The sequence below is a fragment of the Dendrobates tinctorius genome, unplaced genomic scaffold, assembly GCF_039654945.1.
Source record: "Dendrobates tinctorius isolate UK_male_01 unplaced genomic scaffold, ASM3965494v1 ptg000120l, whole genome shotgun sequence".
In the NCBI taxonomy this organism is placed as follows: Eukaryota; Metazoa; Chordata; class Amphibia; order Anura; family Dendrobatidae; genus Dendrobates; species Dendrobates tinctorius.
Window position 1 is genome coordinate 24,818,577 of NW_027361788.1, and position 19,283 is coordinate 24,837,859.

The 19,283-nt window shown below is 45.0% G+C and overlaps 1 protein-coding gene across 1 annotated transcript in view; it reads right to left on the reverse strand.

The window, feature by feature from the left end:
• LOC141101687 (uncharacterized) overlaps positions 1-19,283 on the reverse strand; it is a 35,362-nt gene that overhangs the window by 12,416 nt on the left and 3,663 nt on the right. Inside the window, exons 2-5 of the mRNA XM_073590964.1 lie at positions 14,159-14,942; positions 3,748-3,829; positions 3,170-3,277; positions 57-196 (exon numbers count right to left, since the gene is read on the reverse strand). Coding sequence (XP_073447065.1) covers positions 57-196; positions 3,170-3,277; positions 3,748-3,829; positions 14,159-14,884 — 1,056 coding nt within the window. The 5' untranslated portion in view covers positions 14,885-14,942. The remainder of the gene's footprint in view (positions 1-56; positions 197-3,169; positions 3,278-3,747; positions 3,830-14,158; positions 14,943-19,283) is intronic.

The following is a 19,283-nucleotide window of genomic DNA, read 5'->3' on the forward strand; positions in this document are numbered from 1 at the left end:
TGTTCATTAATGTATAAAGCCCCAACTTTTGTTAATTTTCTTTTTTTATATCTTACTGTTGCAATACGGTCAGCAGCAGGGAAGCTGTGATCAGAAAACCAACTGAAAAAACTTGGTGTAGAAGTGTTTTTGCCTCTGTATGATGGGTTCTGCCCTCGCCACCACTGTATGGGAGTAGAATGAGATGCCAGGCGGCCTGAAACAAATTGGAAAATTGTATTTACGAGCAGTGCATTACACAGAAAACTAGAGATTTCCATGTTACTTTACCAGTAGTATGCAATGGGCAGTTTTGATAAAAGTTTTGCTTGGCTATGGCCTTGTTGTTACACAATTCTATGGTTTTTGCAAGGCAGTTTTAATGCAATAATAGTAAAACAAAGAAAAAAACATCTTAGTATATTGTCAGAAAACCTATCCCGTCTAACATAATTAGCATGATATTACATTAGATCAGCTAACTACAGGTTGATTTACAATAATCAATATCAGTTTTTGCTAAGTGGTAGTGGTGTGGTGTCCTGATAAAGGACTTACAATATATGTGAACATAACTCTAGTGTGCATATTTATCACTCCACAGTTTGTACAATACTAACCCATTTAACACTCTATGGCAGACATATCCATCCTGGAGCATGTCCGGGTGTGTAGAGTGGGCTCAAGATGTGGGCTGTGTTACACAGCTGCAAACTCTCTCTAAAGGGGGTTTTACACTAAGCGATATCGCTAGCAATATCGCTAAAACGTCACTGGTTTTGTGACGTTATAGCGATATTGCTAGCGATATCGCTATGTGTGATACTTACCTCCGACCGGCTCCCCCGCTGTCCATCGCTGATCGCGCGAGAATGTCCAGCTCCATTTCTCGTCGGGCGCTTCCTGCTGTGACGTCCAGCGACGCGTGGAGGCAGGCGGGAGGACGCAGGATCGCTGTGTGTGAATGGTAAGTATCGTGCGCTGCGTCGCTGCTGCATCGCTGTGAGGTCTTTCTGTATGAAAGCTCACTAGCGATCATTTAGCGATGCAACAGCGATCCTGACCGGGTCGGATCACTGGTTGGATCGCTGGTGCATCGCTAAATGTAAAAGGGCCTTTAGAGCAGTGATCTTAATGCAGTTGTCAATCAATGACAACAGCATTTAAGCCGGCCGATCCTGCAGGGATTCCATACAGGGCGCCCAATGACCTTTGCAACATGATGACTTTTCCTTAGTGAATACACGAAAATATAATATTGCTTAACCCATTTGGTGAGGGTTGCTCCCCAAAAAAGTGATGAAAACGTTGTAAGCCCTCCAACATGGTACCAATAAAAACTACAGCTCAGCGCACAAAAAAATGCTATTATACAGCTCCACAGATTGAAAAAAAATAATGTTATGGGTTTTGAAAAAAAGGCAACACAATCAGAATTTTTTTTTTGTTATTTCCAAAAGTTCAGATTTAGTTTTAAAAAAAAAAGATCCAAGGAATCGAACTAACAGGCAATTTTAACCAAAAAATTAATGCTGTAGACACAACCCCCCCCCCCCAAAAAAAAATGTGAAACTGTGGGATTTTTTTTTTCTGTTAGAAAAGTGAATGATGTCATTCAAAATGAGAACATGTCCGAAAATTATTAAAAAAAAAACCACAATCATATGGCTATATCGATGGAAAGATGAAAGTTATGGGTCGTTCAATTATAGGAAAATATCACAACACACAGATAGTAGGTGCACTGCACCACTATGTTTTTTTGGAGCTGATATCGGCATGAAGTATTTTTTTTATTAGTATTATAGGTTTTACCACTGACAATTTAAATAAATCAAATGTTTTTCCAGGAAAAATGTAGTCATTGTTAAAGACAAAACAAATATAGATATAATTTATAAGTTCAATGTTCAGTAAACATACAAAGGTTCAAGAATACACAACATTCTGCACCACTTATGACTAAACATCATAGGAAAAGCAGTTAAACACCCACAATGAGACAAAAGGTTACCCACCTCAAGAATGGACCTCTCCCTTTCATTAACAGCTCTAAAAATATTTGTGCATAATTTCATATTGTCTCTCTAAATAGTAAATGCAATATTTAGCTGCATTCCTAAGAACTGGCCAGATCAATGACATGGAGGCTAAGAACTCAAACACATTAAAAGGTCATAAACATCATTAAAAGTAGATATGACCCCCACCATTTTTGAAAATGGAGCGCTGAACCTTCTGGCAGGAACGAAGCAGTAGGACCACCAGATTCAAATGTTGTACTCCGGTCCCTTCAGTAGTCTCATAGAGAATAAGTGGAGCATTCAGAAGGGGGCATTTCAGAGCCTAGTTCTGGGGATCCAAGAGGCTCCAGTGTACACCTGGTATGGCCAAGTGCTCAGGGCACTGTTGTGCCTCATCAATCACCATGCCGTGTACCTTACCACTTCTTGATTGATAGTGCTCGCGATGCCTGAATTGAATCCCCGAACTGGTATGTTCGCACAGACACTGGCTGGGACTAGCATAAAAATGTCAAAAGTCGATACATTTTTGCTCAGTTTTGAGTTGTGCAACAATTTTGCAACATTTCAAGCTGTTTTAGGCCTGTTTCACACTTCAGTTGTTTGACGTCAGTTGCAAACCGCCAAAGTGTGAAAAAATGGATTCACTTCGCAACGAACGGATGCCACCGGATCCGTTTCTTGGACGGATCCGCTGCAGCCGCTAAGTACTTGAAATTTAAAGCGAGATAGAGAGATTTTTTTCGCCGCTTCCAGAACGCCTTTTAGGGTTAAACTGCATGAAAAGGAAAATCTTCCATCCATGCACAGTTTAAAATAGAGGTCCGCCGCTGGAAAAAAAACGTTACACTGTCCGTCTACTCCAGCCGGCGGACGCTAAAATTCAAACGGATCCGTCAAAAAACGGATGCAACGGGCGACCATCATTCAAAATCCGCCGCTAATGCAAGTCTATGGGGACAAAAAACGGATCCGCCAAAAAAAATTGCGGATGTTTTTTTTTTTAGAAAAACAGCAGATTTTGACTGACGTCAAATAACTGAAGTGTGAAACAGGCCTTAAGCAAGAATTCTGCTTAACGATTCCAGCCCATAGTTCAGCACACAACAGAGGAGTGTTACACAGAAATCCCATTCCCCGGACTGATTTGCCAACTCAATACTCACCAGAGGAAGCATACTGAAACTCCTTGATGATCACATCGTTCTTGAAGTAAGGATTGGAGTTAAAGTAGAATTTTATCTTGCAACTAGACTTTATGTGTGTAAAGTCCTCTACCTAAAAATTAAAAATTATGGTACTGATAAAGAGAAAATTAAACAAAAACAACGACTTCTGGTGTAATAACATTTCTAGGTCTCAGAATTGCATGGGCTAAATTAAGCAGAGATCTGGATTTTCTGTACGTAATTTCCAGAAATAAAGGATTATTCCCTAAAAAACCTAAAATTATCCCCTATCCATGTGATAGAGGATAATTGGTTTAATTGCTTGGGCTCCGACCAGCGATCCTGAGATAGGGACTATACAACCCTGCGATTTAACCACATGATTGCTTACATGCAAGTACAGAAGGCATTTGGCAAATGCACATACACTGGCTGCAGAAATTGGGCCTAGGGGTCCATGAACCAGGGTGTGATCTGATAAAGAGAGCCCACGCCAGATTATGTATTGATCAAACCCCTTTAAGCATAAGCAAGTATGAGATAAGCAGGTTCACATACATAATGGGTATATCCACCTACCTGTAAATTGTTCATGTAACTTAATGTATCTTCATCACGGTCGTCAATCATCGCAGAAAGTTGCGGGTGATTAAGAAACTAAAATAGGTTAATGTTAAGGAAAATATGGGGAATATTTTCAAAGAATTCTTATTATATGAACACCTTAGATAATGAGATTACTTTAATGTCCACATAAAATGTAAAAACAGTTTGGAGAGAAATAAGAGACACTTTTAGGCCTTGCTCATGCAGTAAGGTTTTGATGCCCAAAACTTCCTATGATACAGAACTTGTGGTGATCTAAACCGTGTACCGTATATACTCGTGTATAAGCCGAGATTTTCAGCCCATTTTTTTGGGCTGAAAGTCCCCCTCTTGGCTTATACACGAGTCATATACGGGGGGGGGGGGGGGGGGGGCGTCAGATCATACTCACCCTTCTCTGCAGCTCCCCTGCTTGTTTTCCATGTTGTCGGCGCTGCGCTCTTCCTGCTTCAGCTGTCAAATGGTACCCGCTCATTAAATATGCGCATATTTAATGAGCGGTACCACGTGACCGCTGAAGCAGGAAGAGAGCAGCGCCGACAACATGGAACAAGCAGGGGAGCTGCAGAGACAAGCGCCAGGACCGGGTGAGTATGAACTGGGGGGGGGGAGGCATATTCACCTATCCCTACGCTCTGCTGTCTTGCGTCCTCTGCAGTGACATTCAGGTTAGAGGGCGCGATCGTGCCCTCTGCCTGCACAGTCACTGCAGAGCCCGCAATGCTGATGAGCAGGGGGCAGCAACGAAGGTGAGTATACAGTTGTTTTTTTTTGTAACGGAGGTAGCGGCAGCAATATGATGGGGCCACACACTGTGCAGCATTATCTGGGGCCACTCACTGTGCAGCATTATCTGGGGCCACTCACTGTGCAGCATTATCTGGGGCCACTCACTGTGCAGCATTATCTGGGGCCACTCACTGTGCAGCATTATCTGGGGCCACTCACTGTGCAGCATTATCTGGGGCCACTCACTGTGCAGCATTATCTGGGGCCACTCACTGTGCAGCATTATCTGGGGCCACACACTGTGCAGCATTATCTGGGGCCACACACTGTGCAGCATAACTGGGGCCACACACTGTGCAGCATAACTGGGGCCACACATTGTGCAGCATAACTGGGGCCACACACTGTGCAGCATTATATGGGGCCACTCACTGTGCAGCATTATCTGGGGCCACTCACTGTGCACCCTCGGCTTATACGCGAGTCAATAAGTTTTCCCAGTTTTCTGTGACAAAATTAAGGGGGTCGGCTTATACACGAGTATATACAGTAATTCCTCAACACCTATCCCCCCTCTTACCACTCCCTCACTGACATCTACTGTTGTTAAAACCTCTAATCAGATATAGTAGTGTTCAAAATAATAGCAGTCCAATATGACTAACCAGATAAATCACTGCTTTTGGTATAAATTATACTACCATGTCAATTTACCAGTTGATGGAGTAGATTCTAAGAAAATGAACACTCAGCATTCAAGTTCTGCATGTTTTTGAGTCTGTGTATTAGAATAAATAAATGAAAGGGGGGTGTTCAAAATAATAGCAGTGTGGAGATCGATTAGAGCGGTCAATCATTCTGTGAAGAATCAGGTGGCCCTTATTTAAGGGTGAAGCCAGGACATATTGTACAAGCCTGAGAAATATGGGTTGTTTGAGACATTGTTCAAAAGAACAGCGTACGTTGATTAAAAAGTTGATTGGAGAGGGCAAAAACTTTTAGGCTAAGTGCACACGTTGCAGAAAATTTCTGCTCAAAAACCTGAATCCCTTCCCAGAAACCGCACCTATTTTTCCGCGTTTTTTTTCCGCAGCGGTTTCAAACCGCATGGAAGAAGCCAAAACCGTGGAAAAATCCGCAAAATTAATTAGCATGCTGCGGTTTTTACCGCAATGCGTTTTTTTCGCGGTAAAAAACGCATCAATGTGCACAAAAGTGCAAAATGCATAGAAGTGACTGGGAAGCTTATTTTTAGCGGTTTTATAGTGAAAACCGCGGTAAAAACCGCTAAAAAAAAAAACACTAAAAAAACGCTGTGTGTGAACACAGTCTTAGGCTATGTGCACACGTGCGGAATTGCCCCGGAAATTCGCAACTCCCTGCAGCGGGAAATTCGCAGGAAATCCGCATGCGGAATTCTCACGAAAAACTAGTGTTTTTCAAGCGTAATTAGCTTGCAGAATGCTAGCGTTTTCCAAGCGATCTGTAGCATCGCTTGGAAAACTGATTGACAGGTTGGCCACACTCGTCAAACATAGTAAAAAGATATAATGTTAAAAATAATAATAATAATAATAAAAAATCTTGTTATTCTCACCTTCCGGCGTCCCCCGCAGCGTTTCCAGGCCTCAGTGATGCTCCTGGCAAGTCCCGTTCCCCAGCGATGCCTTGCGACAATGACCCCAGATGACGTAGCATCTCGTGAGACTGCTACGTCATCACAGGTCATTGTCGCAAGGCATCACTGGGAACGGGAGTTGCCAGGAGCATCGCTGAGGTCTGAGAAGGACTCTGGGGGCCGCCGGAAGGTGAGAATATCACTATTTTTTATTTTAATTCTTTTTTTTTTTTTTTAACAGGGATATGGTACCCAGGGCTTGGAGGAGAGTCTCCTCTCCTCCAGATCCTGGGTACCATCCACACATTTTCCGCATACTTTGCGCATGGTGGGCATAGCCACATGCAGAAAATAAGCGGAACAATGCATTCCTATGTGTGCGGAATCCTCGCGATTCCGCAAAAAGAATGAGCATGCTGCGTATTTTTCCCGCTATGAGATTCCGCCGCGGAAAAATACGCAGCATTAGCACAGCATGTGCGGAATGCCATTGAATACAATGGGTTGCTTATTGTATGCGTTTTCGCTGCGAAAAAAAGCAGCAAAAACGCACAAAATCCGCAACGTGTGCACATAGCCTTAAAGTGTGCAGACAATGATAGGCTGTTCAGTTAATATGATCTACAATGCTTTAAAATGGAAAGCTAAACCAGAGAGACGTGGAAGAAAAGGGAAGACTACCGTACGAATGGATGGAAGAATAGCCAGAATGGCAAAGGCTCAGCCAATGATCAGCTCCAGGATAATCAAAGACAGTCTCAAGTTACAGTTGTGGCCAAAAGTATTGACACCCCTGCAATTCTGTCAGATAATGAGAGACGCTCTCACAAATCACTTAACCATCTGCTCACTCTTTCTATCCTCCTTCTCCTAGTCGCAGGAGACATTGCTCCCAACCCTGGTCCCCCATGTTACAGAAAGTCAAACCCCCCGTCTGCTACACTTAGAAACCCCTCTAATCTTATTAATATTCCCTGCATGCCATCTGTCTCTCTTAATTGTGCACTTTGGAATTCGCGCTCAGTGTGTAACAAACTCTCCTTCATCCATGACTTTTTCCTTTCTAATTCTCTTAACCTCCTGGCTCTTACTGAAACCTGGATCCAGCAGTCAGACACTACCGCTGCTGCTGCTCTTTCATACGGGGGGCTACACTTCTCTCATACCCCAAGATCAGACAGTAGAGCAGGTGGAGGCGTTGGTCTGCTCCTATCACCAAAATGTACCTTTCAGGTTATCCCTCAAGTACCCTCACTAGTCTTCCCTTCTTTTGAGGTCCATGCCGTCAGACTCTACACCCCCTTCTCCATGCGAGTGGCGGTGGTGTATCGTCCTCCCGGCCCCTCCCATCAGTTCCTGGATCATTTTGCCACTTGGCTTCCACATTTTCTCTCCTGTGACATCCCTACCCTCATCATGGGAGATTTCAACATCCCCATTGCTCTTCCCATCTGCTACTCACCTTTTATCTCTAACCTCCTCATTTGGCCTTTCGCAGCTTACTAATTCTCCAACGCATGAAGACGGAAACTCCCTTGACTTGGTCTTCTCTCGGCTTTGTGCAGTGGATGATTTTGCAAACTCCCCTCTCCCGCTCTCTGACCACAATCTTCTTTCATTCTCTATCAAGAACTGCCAGGCCGCTCAGGTCACCCCCACTGTCCAGACTTATAGAAACATACAGGCCATTAACACCCAGAAACTTATGCAGAACTTGCAGTCTTCATTGGCCCCTATCTCCTCCCTCTCATGTCCTGATTCTGCATTGAAGCATTACAATGAAACACTTCAAAGTGCCCTGGATGAATTTGCACCCCCTATAAATAGAACACCACGACGCAGACGGCGACAGCCCTGGCACACGGTGCAAACACGTTTCCTGCAGCGGTGCTCCAGGTGCGCCGAACGACTGTGGAGAAAATCCAATCTACACGAAGATTTCATCCATTATAAGTTTATGCTTAGAACATACAACACTGCCCTTCACCTCTCAAAACAAATCTATTTCAACACCCTCATCACCTCACTGTCCAATAACCCGAAACGTCTCTTTGACACTTTTCATTCTCTACTCAATCCAAGAGTACAGGCCCCAACCACAGAGCTCCGAGCTGACGATCTGGCCAATTACTTCAAAGAAAAAATTGACCAGATTCGACAGGAAATTATCTCCCAATCACCTCATACCATGCACTGTCCTCCCTCCCCCACTGCATCTAGCTCACTCTCTGATTTTGAACCAGTCACAGAAGAAGAAGTAAGCAGGCTCCTTGCATCTTCTCGCCCAACTACTTGCACCAGTGACCCATTTCCGTCACATCTCCTCCAGTCCCTGTCCCCTGCTGTCACCCCTCACCTAACTAAAATATTTAACCTCTCTCTCTCTTCTGGTATTTTTCCCTCCTCATTTAAGCATGCCATCATACATCCACTACTTAAAAAACCATCCCTCGATCAAAACTGTGCCGCTAACTATAAACCTGTCTCTAATCTTCCCTTCATCTCTAAACTCCTGGAACGTCTGGTCCACTCCCGTCTTATCCGCTATCTCTCAGAAAACTCTGTTCTCGACCCTCTCCAATCCGGTTTCCGCTCTTTACACTCCACTGAAACTGCCCTCACCAAAGTCTCTAATGATCTGCTAACAGCTAAATCAAATGGTCATTACTCCATGCTAATTCTCTTGGATCTCTCTGCAGCATTCGACACTGTGGATCATCAGCTCCTCCTCACTATGCTCCGTTCCATTGGCCTCAAGGACACTGTTCTCTCCTGGTTCTCCTCCTATCTCTCCGACCGCTCCTTTACTGTATCTTTTGCCGGTTCCTCCTCCTCTCACCTTCCCCTTACTGTTGGGGTCCCCCAAGGATCAGTTCTAGGCCCCCTCCTCTTCTCCTTGTACACTGCCCCTATTGGTCAAACAATCAGTAGATTTGGTTTCCAGTACCATCTCTATGCTCATGACACCCAATTATACGCTTCTTCTCCTGACATCACGCCAGCCTTTCTAGAAAACACAGGCGATTGTCTAAACGCTGTGTCTAACATCATGTCCTCACTATATCTGAAACTGAACCTGTCAAAGACTGAACTCCTGGTGTTTCCTCCCTCTACTAATGTACCTATACCCGACATTGCCATTTCTGTGTGTGGTTCCACTATTACTCCCCAGCAACAGGCCCGCTGTCTTGGGGTCATACTTGATTCCGAGCTTTCCTTTGCCCCCCACATTCGATCAGTGGCTCGCTCTTGTCATCTGCACCTCAAAAACATTTCTAGAATTCGACCTTTTCTTACTTTTGACTCTGCAAAAACTCTTACCGTTTCTCTTATTCATTCTCGTCTGGACTATTGTAACTCTCTTCTAATCGGTCTCCCTCTTACCAAACTCTCCCCTCTCCAATCTGTCTTGAATGCTGCAGCCAGGATAATATTCCTCACCAATCGTTACACCGATGCCTCTACCTTGTGCCAGTCATTACACTGGCTACCCATCCACTCCAGAATTCAGTATAAACTTATTACCCTCACCCACAAAGCCCTCCATGGCTCAGCACCACCCTACATCTCCTCCCTTGTTTCAGTATACCACCCTACCCACGCCCTCCGTTCTGCTGATGACCTGAGGTTAGCATCCTCAATAGTCAGAACCTCCCACTCCCGTCTCCAAGACTTTACACGCGCCGCGCCAATTCTTTGGAATGTACTTCCCAGGTCAATACGATTAGTCCCCAATCCCCAAAATTTTAAGCGTGCCCTGAAAACGCATTTATTCAGACTGGCCTATCACCTCAACACATTAACCTAATCTATCCCTGTGTGGCACAGCCAAAAGTTTTACCATAACCAGATTTCCCGCATCATGTTCCCACATGCTTTATGCATCCATTAGCCCTCTGTGTCTGTACTGTTGCACACTTAACATTAAGGCTGGTCCATACAATCAGGGCAATTGTTACCACCCACCTTTCGTGTCTACCTCTTTCCTCATAGACTGTAAGCTTGCGAGCAGGGCCCTCTTTCCTCTTGGTATTTGTTATAATCTACTGTATGTGATTATTGTTATGCTGTAATGTCTATTGTCTGTACAAATCCCCTCTGAAATGTAAAGTGCTGCGGAATATGTCGGCGCTATAAAAATAAAATTTATTATTATAATGATTGCAAACACAAATTCTTTGGTATTATTATCTTCATTTAATTTGTCTTAAATGAAAAAACACAAAAGAGAATGAAGCAAAAAGCAAAACATTGATAATTTCACACCAAACTCCTAAAATGGGCCAGACAAAAGTATTAGCACCCTCAGCCTAATACTTGGTTGCACAACCTTTAGCCAAAATGACTGCGACCAACCGCTTCCGGTAACCATCAATGAGTTTCTTACAATGCTCTGCTGGAATTTTAGACCATTCTTCTTTGGCAAACTGCTCCAGGTCCCTGATATTTGAAGGGTGACTTCTCAAAACTGCCATTTTTAGATCTCTCCACAGGTGTTCTATGGGATTCAGGTCTGGACTCATTGCTGGCCACCTTAGAAGTCTCCAGTGCTTTCTCTCAAACCATTTTCTAATGCTTTTTGAAGTGTGTTTTGGGTCATTGTCCTGCTGGAAGACCCATGACCTCTGAGGGAGACCCAGCTTTCTCACACTGGGCCCTACATTATGCTGCAAAATTTGTTGGTAGTCTTCTGACTTCATAATGCCATGCACACGTTCAAGCAGTCCAGTGCTAGAGGCAGCAAAGCAACCCCAAAACATCAGGGAACCTCCGCCATGTTTGACTGTAGGGACCGTGTTCTTTTCTTTGAATGCCTCTTTTTTTCTCCTGTAAACTCTATGTTGATGCCTTTGCCCAAAAAGCTCTACTTTTGTCTCATCTGACCCGAGAACATTCTTCCAAAACGTTTTAGGCTTTTTCAGGTAAGTTTTGGCAAACTCCAGCCTGGCTTTTTATGTCTCTGGGTAAGAAGTGGGGTCTTCCTGGGTCTCCTACCATACAGTCCCTTTTCATTCCGATGCCGACGGATAGTACGGGTTGACACTGTTGTACCCTCGGACTGAAGGGCAGCTTGAACTTGTTTGGATGTTAGTCGAGGTTCTTTATCCAACATCCCCACAATCTTGCGTTGAAATATCTCGTCAATTTTTCTTTTCCGTCCACATCTAGGGAGGTTAGCCACAGTGACATGGGCTTTAAACTTCTTGATGACACTGCGCACGGTAGACACAGGAACATTCAGGTCTTTGGAAATGGACTTGTAGCCTTGAGATTGCTCATGCTTCCTCACAATTTGGCTTCTCAAGTCCTCAGACAGTTCTTTGGTCTTCTTTCTTTTCTCCATGCTCAATGTGGTACACACAAGGACACAGGACAGAGGCTGAGTCAACTTTAATCCATGTCAACTGGCTGCAAGTGTGATTTAGTTATTGCCAACACCTGTTAGGTGCCACAGGTAAGTTACAGGTGCTGTTAATTACAAAAATTAGAGAAGCATCACATGATTTTTCGAACAGTGCCAATACTTTTGTCCACCCTCTTTTTTATGTTTGGTGTGGAATTATATCCAATTTGGCTTTAGGAAAATTCTTTTTGTGTTTTTTCATTTAAGACAAATTAAATGAAGATAATAATACCAAAGAATTTGGGTTTGCAATCATTTTCAGGAAGAAACTGAGTATTATCTGACAGAATTGCAGGGGTGTCAATACTTTTGGCCACAACTGTACCTGTGAGAACTGTGAGGCTGGGTTCACACGTAGCGTTTTTGCGGCGATTTTAAATGCGCGATTTTGCCGCGAAAATGCAAAAAAACAGCATCCCATGCAATCCTATGGGATTCCGCAATGCTGTGCTAATGCTGCGGATTTTCCAACGGCGGTATCGCATCGTGGTAAAATACGCAGCATGCTCATTAATTTTGTGGAATCGCGGCAATCCCGCACACATAGGAATGAATTGTTCTGCTTACTTTCCACATGTGGCTGTGCCCACCATGCGAAAAGTAAGCATAACATTTGAGGATGGTACCCACGGTCCGGAGGAGATTCCCCTCCGGGCTCTGGGTACCATATCCCTGTAAAAAAAAGAATTAAAATAAAAAATATTGTTATTCTCACCTTCAGATGGCCGGCGATCTTTTTCCCGCCTCGCTCCACACTCACGGCATCTTCCGGTCCCAGTAATCCTTTGCGAGAATGACCGTGATGACGTCGCGGTCTCGCGAGGGCGCAACGTCTCACGGTCATTCGCGCAAAGAACCGGAAGATGCCGGGAGCGTGGAGAGAGGCGGGAAGAAGATCGCCGGCCGTCGGAAGGTGAGAATAACATTCTATTTTTTACATTTTATCTTTTACTACTGACGCTGCATAGGCAGCCTCAATAGTAAAAAGTTGATGACACTAGTCAAACACTATATTTGACGAGTGTGACCAACCTGTCAATCAGTTCTCCAAGCGATGCTACAGATCGCTTGCAAAACGCTAGCATTCTGCAAGCTAATTACGCTTGCAAATTGCTAGTTTTTCCGCGGGAATTTAAAATGCGATTTTCCCGCGGAATGGAATTCCGGAATTCTCGCGGTAACTTCCATGGGAATTCCGCTACGTGTGAACCCAGCCTGACAGTTAGATGCCTATGTGAAGCTATATATCTTTGCACCGTGTTAGCCAGTAGATTGAAAAATATTTAGAATTGAGAGTCCTCGGTGGCTGATACCTTTTAATGGCTAACTGAAAAGATGGTAACACATTGCAAGCTTTTGAGACTACTCAGGTCTCTTCATCAGGCACACACTAATACAACATCAACACAGAACCAGACACCAATCAGAGGACAATATAACTTTCACACTCCTTATCTATGCACTGTTCCAATATTTATCCCTCTCCCATAATTACAATTCTGCTTCACATCACTTGTCTTTTCTATTGCATTATTTCTGTGCTGTCTTGTGTATAAATATGTGATTCTTCAGATGTTGTATTAGTCTAGCCTGATGAAGAGACCTGAGTAGTTTCGAAAGCTTGCAATGTGTTACCATCTTTTCAGTCAGCCATTAAAAGGTATCAACCACTGAGGACTCTCAATTCTAAATATTTTTCTATGTGAAGCTAACCTCTTAGCAAGAAATTGCTGCAAAGTCCCACTCTTAAAAAAACCCCACATGTACTGAAGCGGATACAATTTGCCAAAGAACACATCAACTGGCCTAAAGAGAAATGGAGAAACATTTTATGGACTTATGAAAGTAAAATTGTTTTTTTTTTCTTTTTTGGGGGGGTCCAAGGGCCGCAGACAGTTCGTCAGACGACCCCCAAACTCTGCATTCAAGCCACAGTACACCCTGAAGACAGTGAAGCATGGTGGTGGAAACATCATGATATGGGCTTGTTTCTCTTACTATGGTGCCGGACCTATTTACTGCATTCCAGAGATCATGGACCAGTTTGCATATATTAAAATACTTGAAGAGGTCATGTTGCCTGACGCCGAAAAGGATATGCCCTTGAAATGGGTGTTTCAACAAGACAACGACCCTAAACACACCAGTAAATGAGCAAAATAATGGTTCAAGTCCAACAAAATTGAGATTATGGACTGGCCAGCCCAATCCCCGGACCTTAATCTGATAGAACACCTATGGAGTGACATTAAAAATGCCGTTTCTGAGGCAGAGTCATCAAATGACAAAAAATTATAAGATGTAGTCCAAGCAACCTGGTCTGGAATAACAGTTGACAGGGGCCAGAACTTGGTTGACTCTATGCAACAGAGATGTGAAGCAACTTTAAAAAAACTGTGGGTATATTAGACAACAGCGTGCAATGTTCCCAATGCATGAAAATTAAAAGCTAGCATAAAGATTTTTGTAATCAACTCATGTTTTTGAACACACTTCTATTATTTTGAACACTACTGTATAACAAATACTTTGCAGTGCATTATTTTTACATAAATACTTCTTACTGTCTTCACAGAGAAGGGGAAAAATAAAATGTCATAAAAAGAGTAACACATTTGTTATAGGATACAGCAGTAACCCAAAAACCTGGGATGGTGCGTATGATCGCATTGCGTTTCTGTATGTGTGGTTTTCTGAGCTGTCCGTACCTTCGTTTCAGCTGCAGTAGAGCACGGTCGGCCCGTTCATTCACTGACCTTAGCTCCTGCTGCACTGACTCGAGAGCCTGCAGGGAGCGATCACTACCAGTAGCCTGAGTGCCAACAGAAACAATACAGCAGTCACCCTCGCTGCAAGATCGACGGTCACCCGTTTCTGAATCTGAGGACAGGGGTGACAAAACAGCCGACTCTTCTGTGTCTGCTATCTCTAGGCTCGGTGGGGCACATCTTCTCCGTTGATCATCTGAATCTCCATTCCCTGCTGCTTCCCTTCTTAATGACTCTTGCTTGGATGGTGTTTTCTTCTCTCCGGTTTCACCGCCTTCAGGGATGTGAGGGGTTCCTGTTGCACTTTCTCCCGTATCTCCCCTTTCGGGTGTACACACAGGTAGCCTTGCATGTGTGTCTTCCACTGCGCCATTTTCTGTATTGTGTGGAATAACATTTCCTGTCTGCTCCTTATCTTCTGCATTCTCCCTCCAATTGGTCATCTCCCATAATGTCTGAGCAGCCTCAACTTCCTGACGACTATCTGGAAGATCAAGAACTCCATTGTTTTTTTCCTCAGTGTCCAAAACTTTTCTCTGTTTAGCTGGTGGAGGAGAGCACTCCCCACTCTTCTCTGGACAGCTCATGGTGCAGAAACTTTAAAGATTCGATAGTGTTTTACAAATGTTCCACATGGCCAATCATCTGACAATCAAATGCAAGGCAGTATTTAACATCAAGAGCGTAACATGTTATAAAGTATCTTATCAATTATTTGCATCCTAACAAAAAGATACAAGTCTATAGTGAAGATGGGTGTGGACCACTAATATAAGAGGTACAGAGGTAGAGAAGCCCCCATAGAAGTTTATTTGTACTATGACAACCATAAAACAACCAAATAAAAGCCTGTATTCATGAGCCCTTCATTTATAATGTTGAGTTTAAGCAGCACATCTTTATGCAGTCTTCTGTGTACAAGGTATTACATGCAAGAATAATGCCAATGGGCAGGTCTTCCCAGCCTCCCGGTTTTAGGGCTCATGCAGACGAGTGTATAAATCTGACGTGTGCTGTTCAATTTTTTTATAAGACACAACACTGACCAATGTTATTCAATAAAGCTGGTCAGATGAACGATCTCTCGGTTCAACAGTCCGTTAGGAAAAAAAATTTGCAGCATACACTTCTTTCTTCTGAGACTCACCCATGTAAGGCAATGGGTGCAGCAAAAATAATAAAGTGAACCAATTTTTATGGATATATTTCTATTATCAACCTTTACCACGGTATTTGATCATGTATGTTTTAATATATATGAATGAGAACGGATTGCACAGGGACGTAAAAAAGAACGGCTTCTTTTTTCTGCAGGTAACTAGGACTATTTTTACAGACTTGTCTGCCGCCAGCCTTAAACCTAACTCAACACGTCCACGTGTCAAGGTTCATGTACCAGGAGTGGACCGACTGCTAGGATTCTCCACCGATCACAGGAATGAGGGAGCAAGCAGCAGGATGCATGCACGGCTTCATTCACTACTTATGGGAGCGGTCGTCATGTATGAGTAGTACAAATCAATTTACGTACAGACAGACAACCCACATTCTTTTAATTGGCGGTGACTCTGCAATTTATATATTTATATATATATACACACAGTACAGACCAAAAGGTTGGACACACCTTCTCATTCAAAGAGTTTTCTTTATTTTCATGACTATGAAAATTGTAGATTCACTCTGAAGGCATCAAAACTATGAATTAACACATGTGGAATTATATAATTAACAAAAAAGTGTGAAACAACTGAAAATATGTCTTATATTCTAGGTTCTTCAAAGTAGCCACCTTTTGCTTTGATTACTGCTTTGCACACTCTTGGCATTCTCTTGATGAGCTTCAATAGGTAGTCACCGGAAATGGTTTTCACTTCACAGGTGTGCCCTGTCAGGTTTAATAAGTGGGATTTCTTGCCTTATAAATGGGGTTGGGACCATCAGTTGTGTTGTGCAGAAGTCTGATGGATACACAGCTGATAGTCCTACTGAATAGACTGTTAGAATTTGTATTATGGCAAGAAAAAAGCAGCTGAGTAAAGAAAAACGAGTGGCCATCATTACTTTAAGAAATGAAGGTCAGTCAGTCCAAAAAATTGGAAAAACTTTGAAAGTGTCCCCAAGTGCAGTGGCAAAAACCATCAAGCGCTACAAAGAAACTGGCTCACATGAGGACCGCCCCAGGAAAGGAAGACCAAGAGTCACCTCTGCTGCGGAGGATAGGTTCATCCGAGTCACCAGCCTCAGAAATCGCAGGTTAACAGCAGCTCAGATTAGAGACGAAGTCAATGCCAGAGTTCTAGCAGCAGACACATCTCTACAACAACTGTTAAGAGGAGACTTTGTGCAGCAGGCCTTCATGGTTGTCATGTCCGTTATGCATGTCATGCCCGCCATGTCTGTTATGCCGCATGACTCCTGGAGCGGTGTGCACGTGCACTGAATTCTCATGCCCGCTATGTCTCGTGCTGCAAGATGCCTGGAGCGGTGTGCATGCGCGCCTTACCTCATGGCTGCACACCGTTGCTAGGTAACCATCCGTCTCTGCTCTGATTCTGCAATCCTCTATGTATTCCTGGAGCCCTGATCATGTGACCTTCTCTATGGTTCTGCCCAGTCTGATCTAGCAACGCTCTCTATGATCTGAACCGGAAGTCCTTCCCTGATCCTGAACTGCAGGTGCTATATCAGACCTCCCCTTCCTATGGTCGGGGCCTGAGTATTGTGTTGCTTCCCTGCATGGTCTGCTCGGTCGCTCCCTGTATTCTGTGCCCTTGCACTCTGCCCTGTCGTGCGTCTCTGCACACGCTCTGTGCTTGTACTCTGCCTCCTGTCTCGTGCCATGTCTTGTGTTGTCTCTCGTGCTATGTTTGTCCTTGCCTTGCCTTGTAGTACTTCCGCTGTTCTCTGCCTTTGCCTGTTCCGCGATGTCTGGTCTTTGCTATTCTGAGCCTTGTAGTGCTTCTCATGTTTCTTGTCTCTGCCTGGTTTTCCGTACTCTGTCCTTTTGTGCTCTCTTGCACATTTCAATGTCTAGTCTCAAGGTTCTCCCTTGACCCGGCTCTGGGCTTCGGCCTGCGCTCCGCTGCTAGCTCTGTTCTCGCTCTGACCTGGCTCTGTGTTTCTGCCTACGTTCCACTCATTGTTCCGTACCCTGCCTAACTTTGCCTTGTTTCTTCGTGTGCCCTTTGCATGAGCCTGGCCTTCCTAGCCTCCTGCTTGTGCCTCAGCCGTGCCCCAGCCAGGTTCGCTGGAGTCTTGCCTGCCTGTTTGTGCTGCAGCCCGTCGAGCTAGCCAGTGCCCCAGCCGTGCTCTCTGTGTTTCCTTGCACCTACGCTGTCTTTGCACTGTGCTCTCCGTGCTTCTCTTAGCACGCGCAGGCCCTCGCCTGCACCGTGGCATACCTCCCCGTGCTTCTGTAAAAGTACGCGCAGGTCTAGCCATGTACCCCGTCATGCCCTCTCGCACGCGCGGGACTCTGCCTTGCACCCGGACCCTGGCGCGCCCCTCTGCACGCGCGGGACTCTGCCTTGCACCCCGACCCTGGCGCGCCCCTCTGCACGCGCGGGACTCTGCCTTGCACCCCGACCCTGGCGCGCCCCTCTGCACGCACGGGACTCTGCCTTGTCCCTTGGCGTGTCTCTATACACGCATCCAGTCTTGTATGTTGAACTTTGAACCCTGGCGTGTCCCCTACACACGCACCGTGTTTCGCACTTTGAACCTGGCGTGTCCCCTACACACGCACCTTGCCTTGCACCTTGCCCTGGTGTGCCTCTAGCACGCACTCTGCCTGGAATCTTGCCTTGGACCGCGGTGTGTTCCCTAACATGCACCATGCCTGAAGATCCGTCATGCCTCCTTGCTTGTACCCTGGTTTGCCTGCTGGATTCCCAGAGCCTGCCATCCCTGCCAGAGATTGCAAGCATGAAGTCTACAGCCTGATGCCCTGATCCCTGTCAGCTGTCCGGAGTCCGATGTCATCGTGTCCTTGCCAGTAACCAAGCTTGCCTTCTAGCATGTACTATTCCATGGACCTTGGCGTGCCACGCACGCACCTTGCCGTGTTTGCTCGTTATCACGTTTTGCACTGAATGTTATCCTGAATTTGTCTTAATGAAGATACCTTGAACTTACGTCTTGTCCTGTCTTGTTTCCTGCACGTCCTTGTTGTCAGACACTCGTACCTAGTGTCTATCTGAGCCGGCCGTCTGGTGCCAGCAGTCGTGGTGGCTCACCCCCTTGGTCTTGCCCCTTACACTCCCTGTACAGGGAGTGGTTCCTCACAAGGTCAGCTCGCCCTAGGTGGGTGGGTGCCACAACCCAGAGGATCCACTCTAAAGAAAAAGTCGACTCAGCGTAAGCTGACCTCGTCACAATGGTAAAATAGCTGCTAGGAAACCACTGCTAAGGACAGGCAACAAGCAGAAGAGACTTGTTTGGGCTAAAGAACACAAGGAATGGACATTAGACCAGTGGAAATCTGTGCTTTGGTCTGATGAGTCCAAATTTGAGATCTTTGGTTCCAACCAGGGTGTCTTTGTGCAACACAGAAAAGGTGAACGGATGGACTCTACATGCCTGGTTCCCACCGTGAAGCATGGAGGATGAGGTGTGATGGTGCTTTGCTGGTGACGCTGTTGGGGATTTATTCAAAACTGAAGGCATACTGAACCAGCATGGCTACCACAGCATCTTGCAGCGGCATGCTATTCCATCCGGTTTGCGTTTAGTTGGACCATCATTTATTTTTCAACAGGACAATGACCCCAAACACACCTCCAGGCTGTGTAAGGGCTATTTGACCAAGAAAAAGAGTGATGGGGTGCTACGCCAGATGACCTGGCCTCCACAGTCACCAGACCTGAACCCAATCGAGATGGTTTGGGGTGAGCTGGACCGCAGAGTGAAGGCAAAATGGCCAACAAGTGCTAAGCATCTCTGGGAACTCCTTCAAGACTGTTGGAAGACCATTTCCGGTGACTA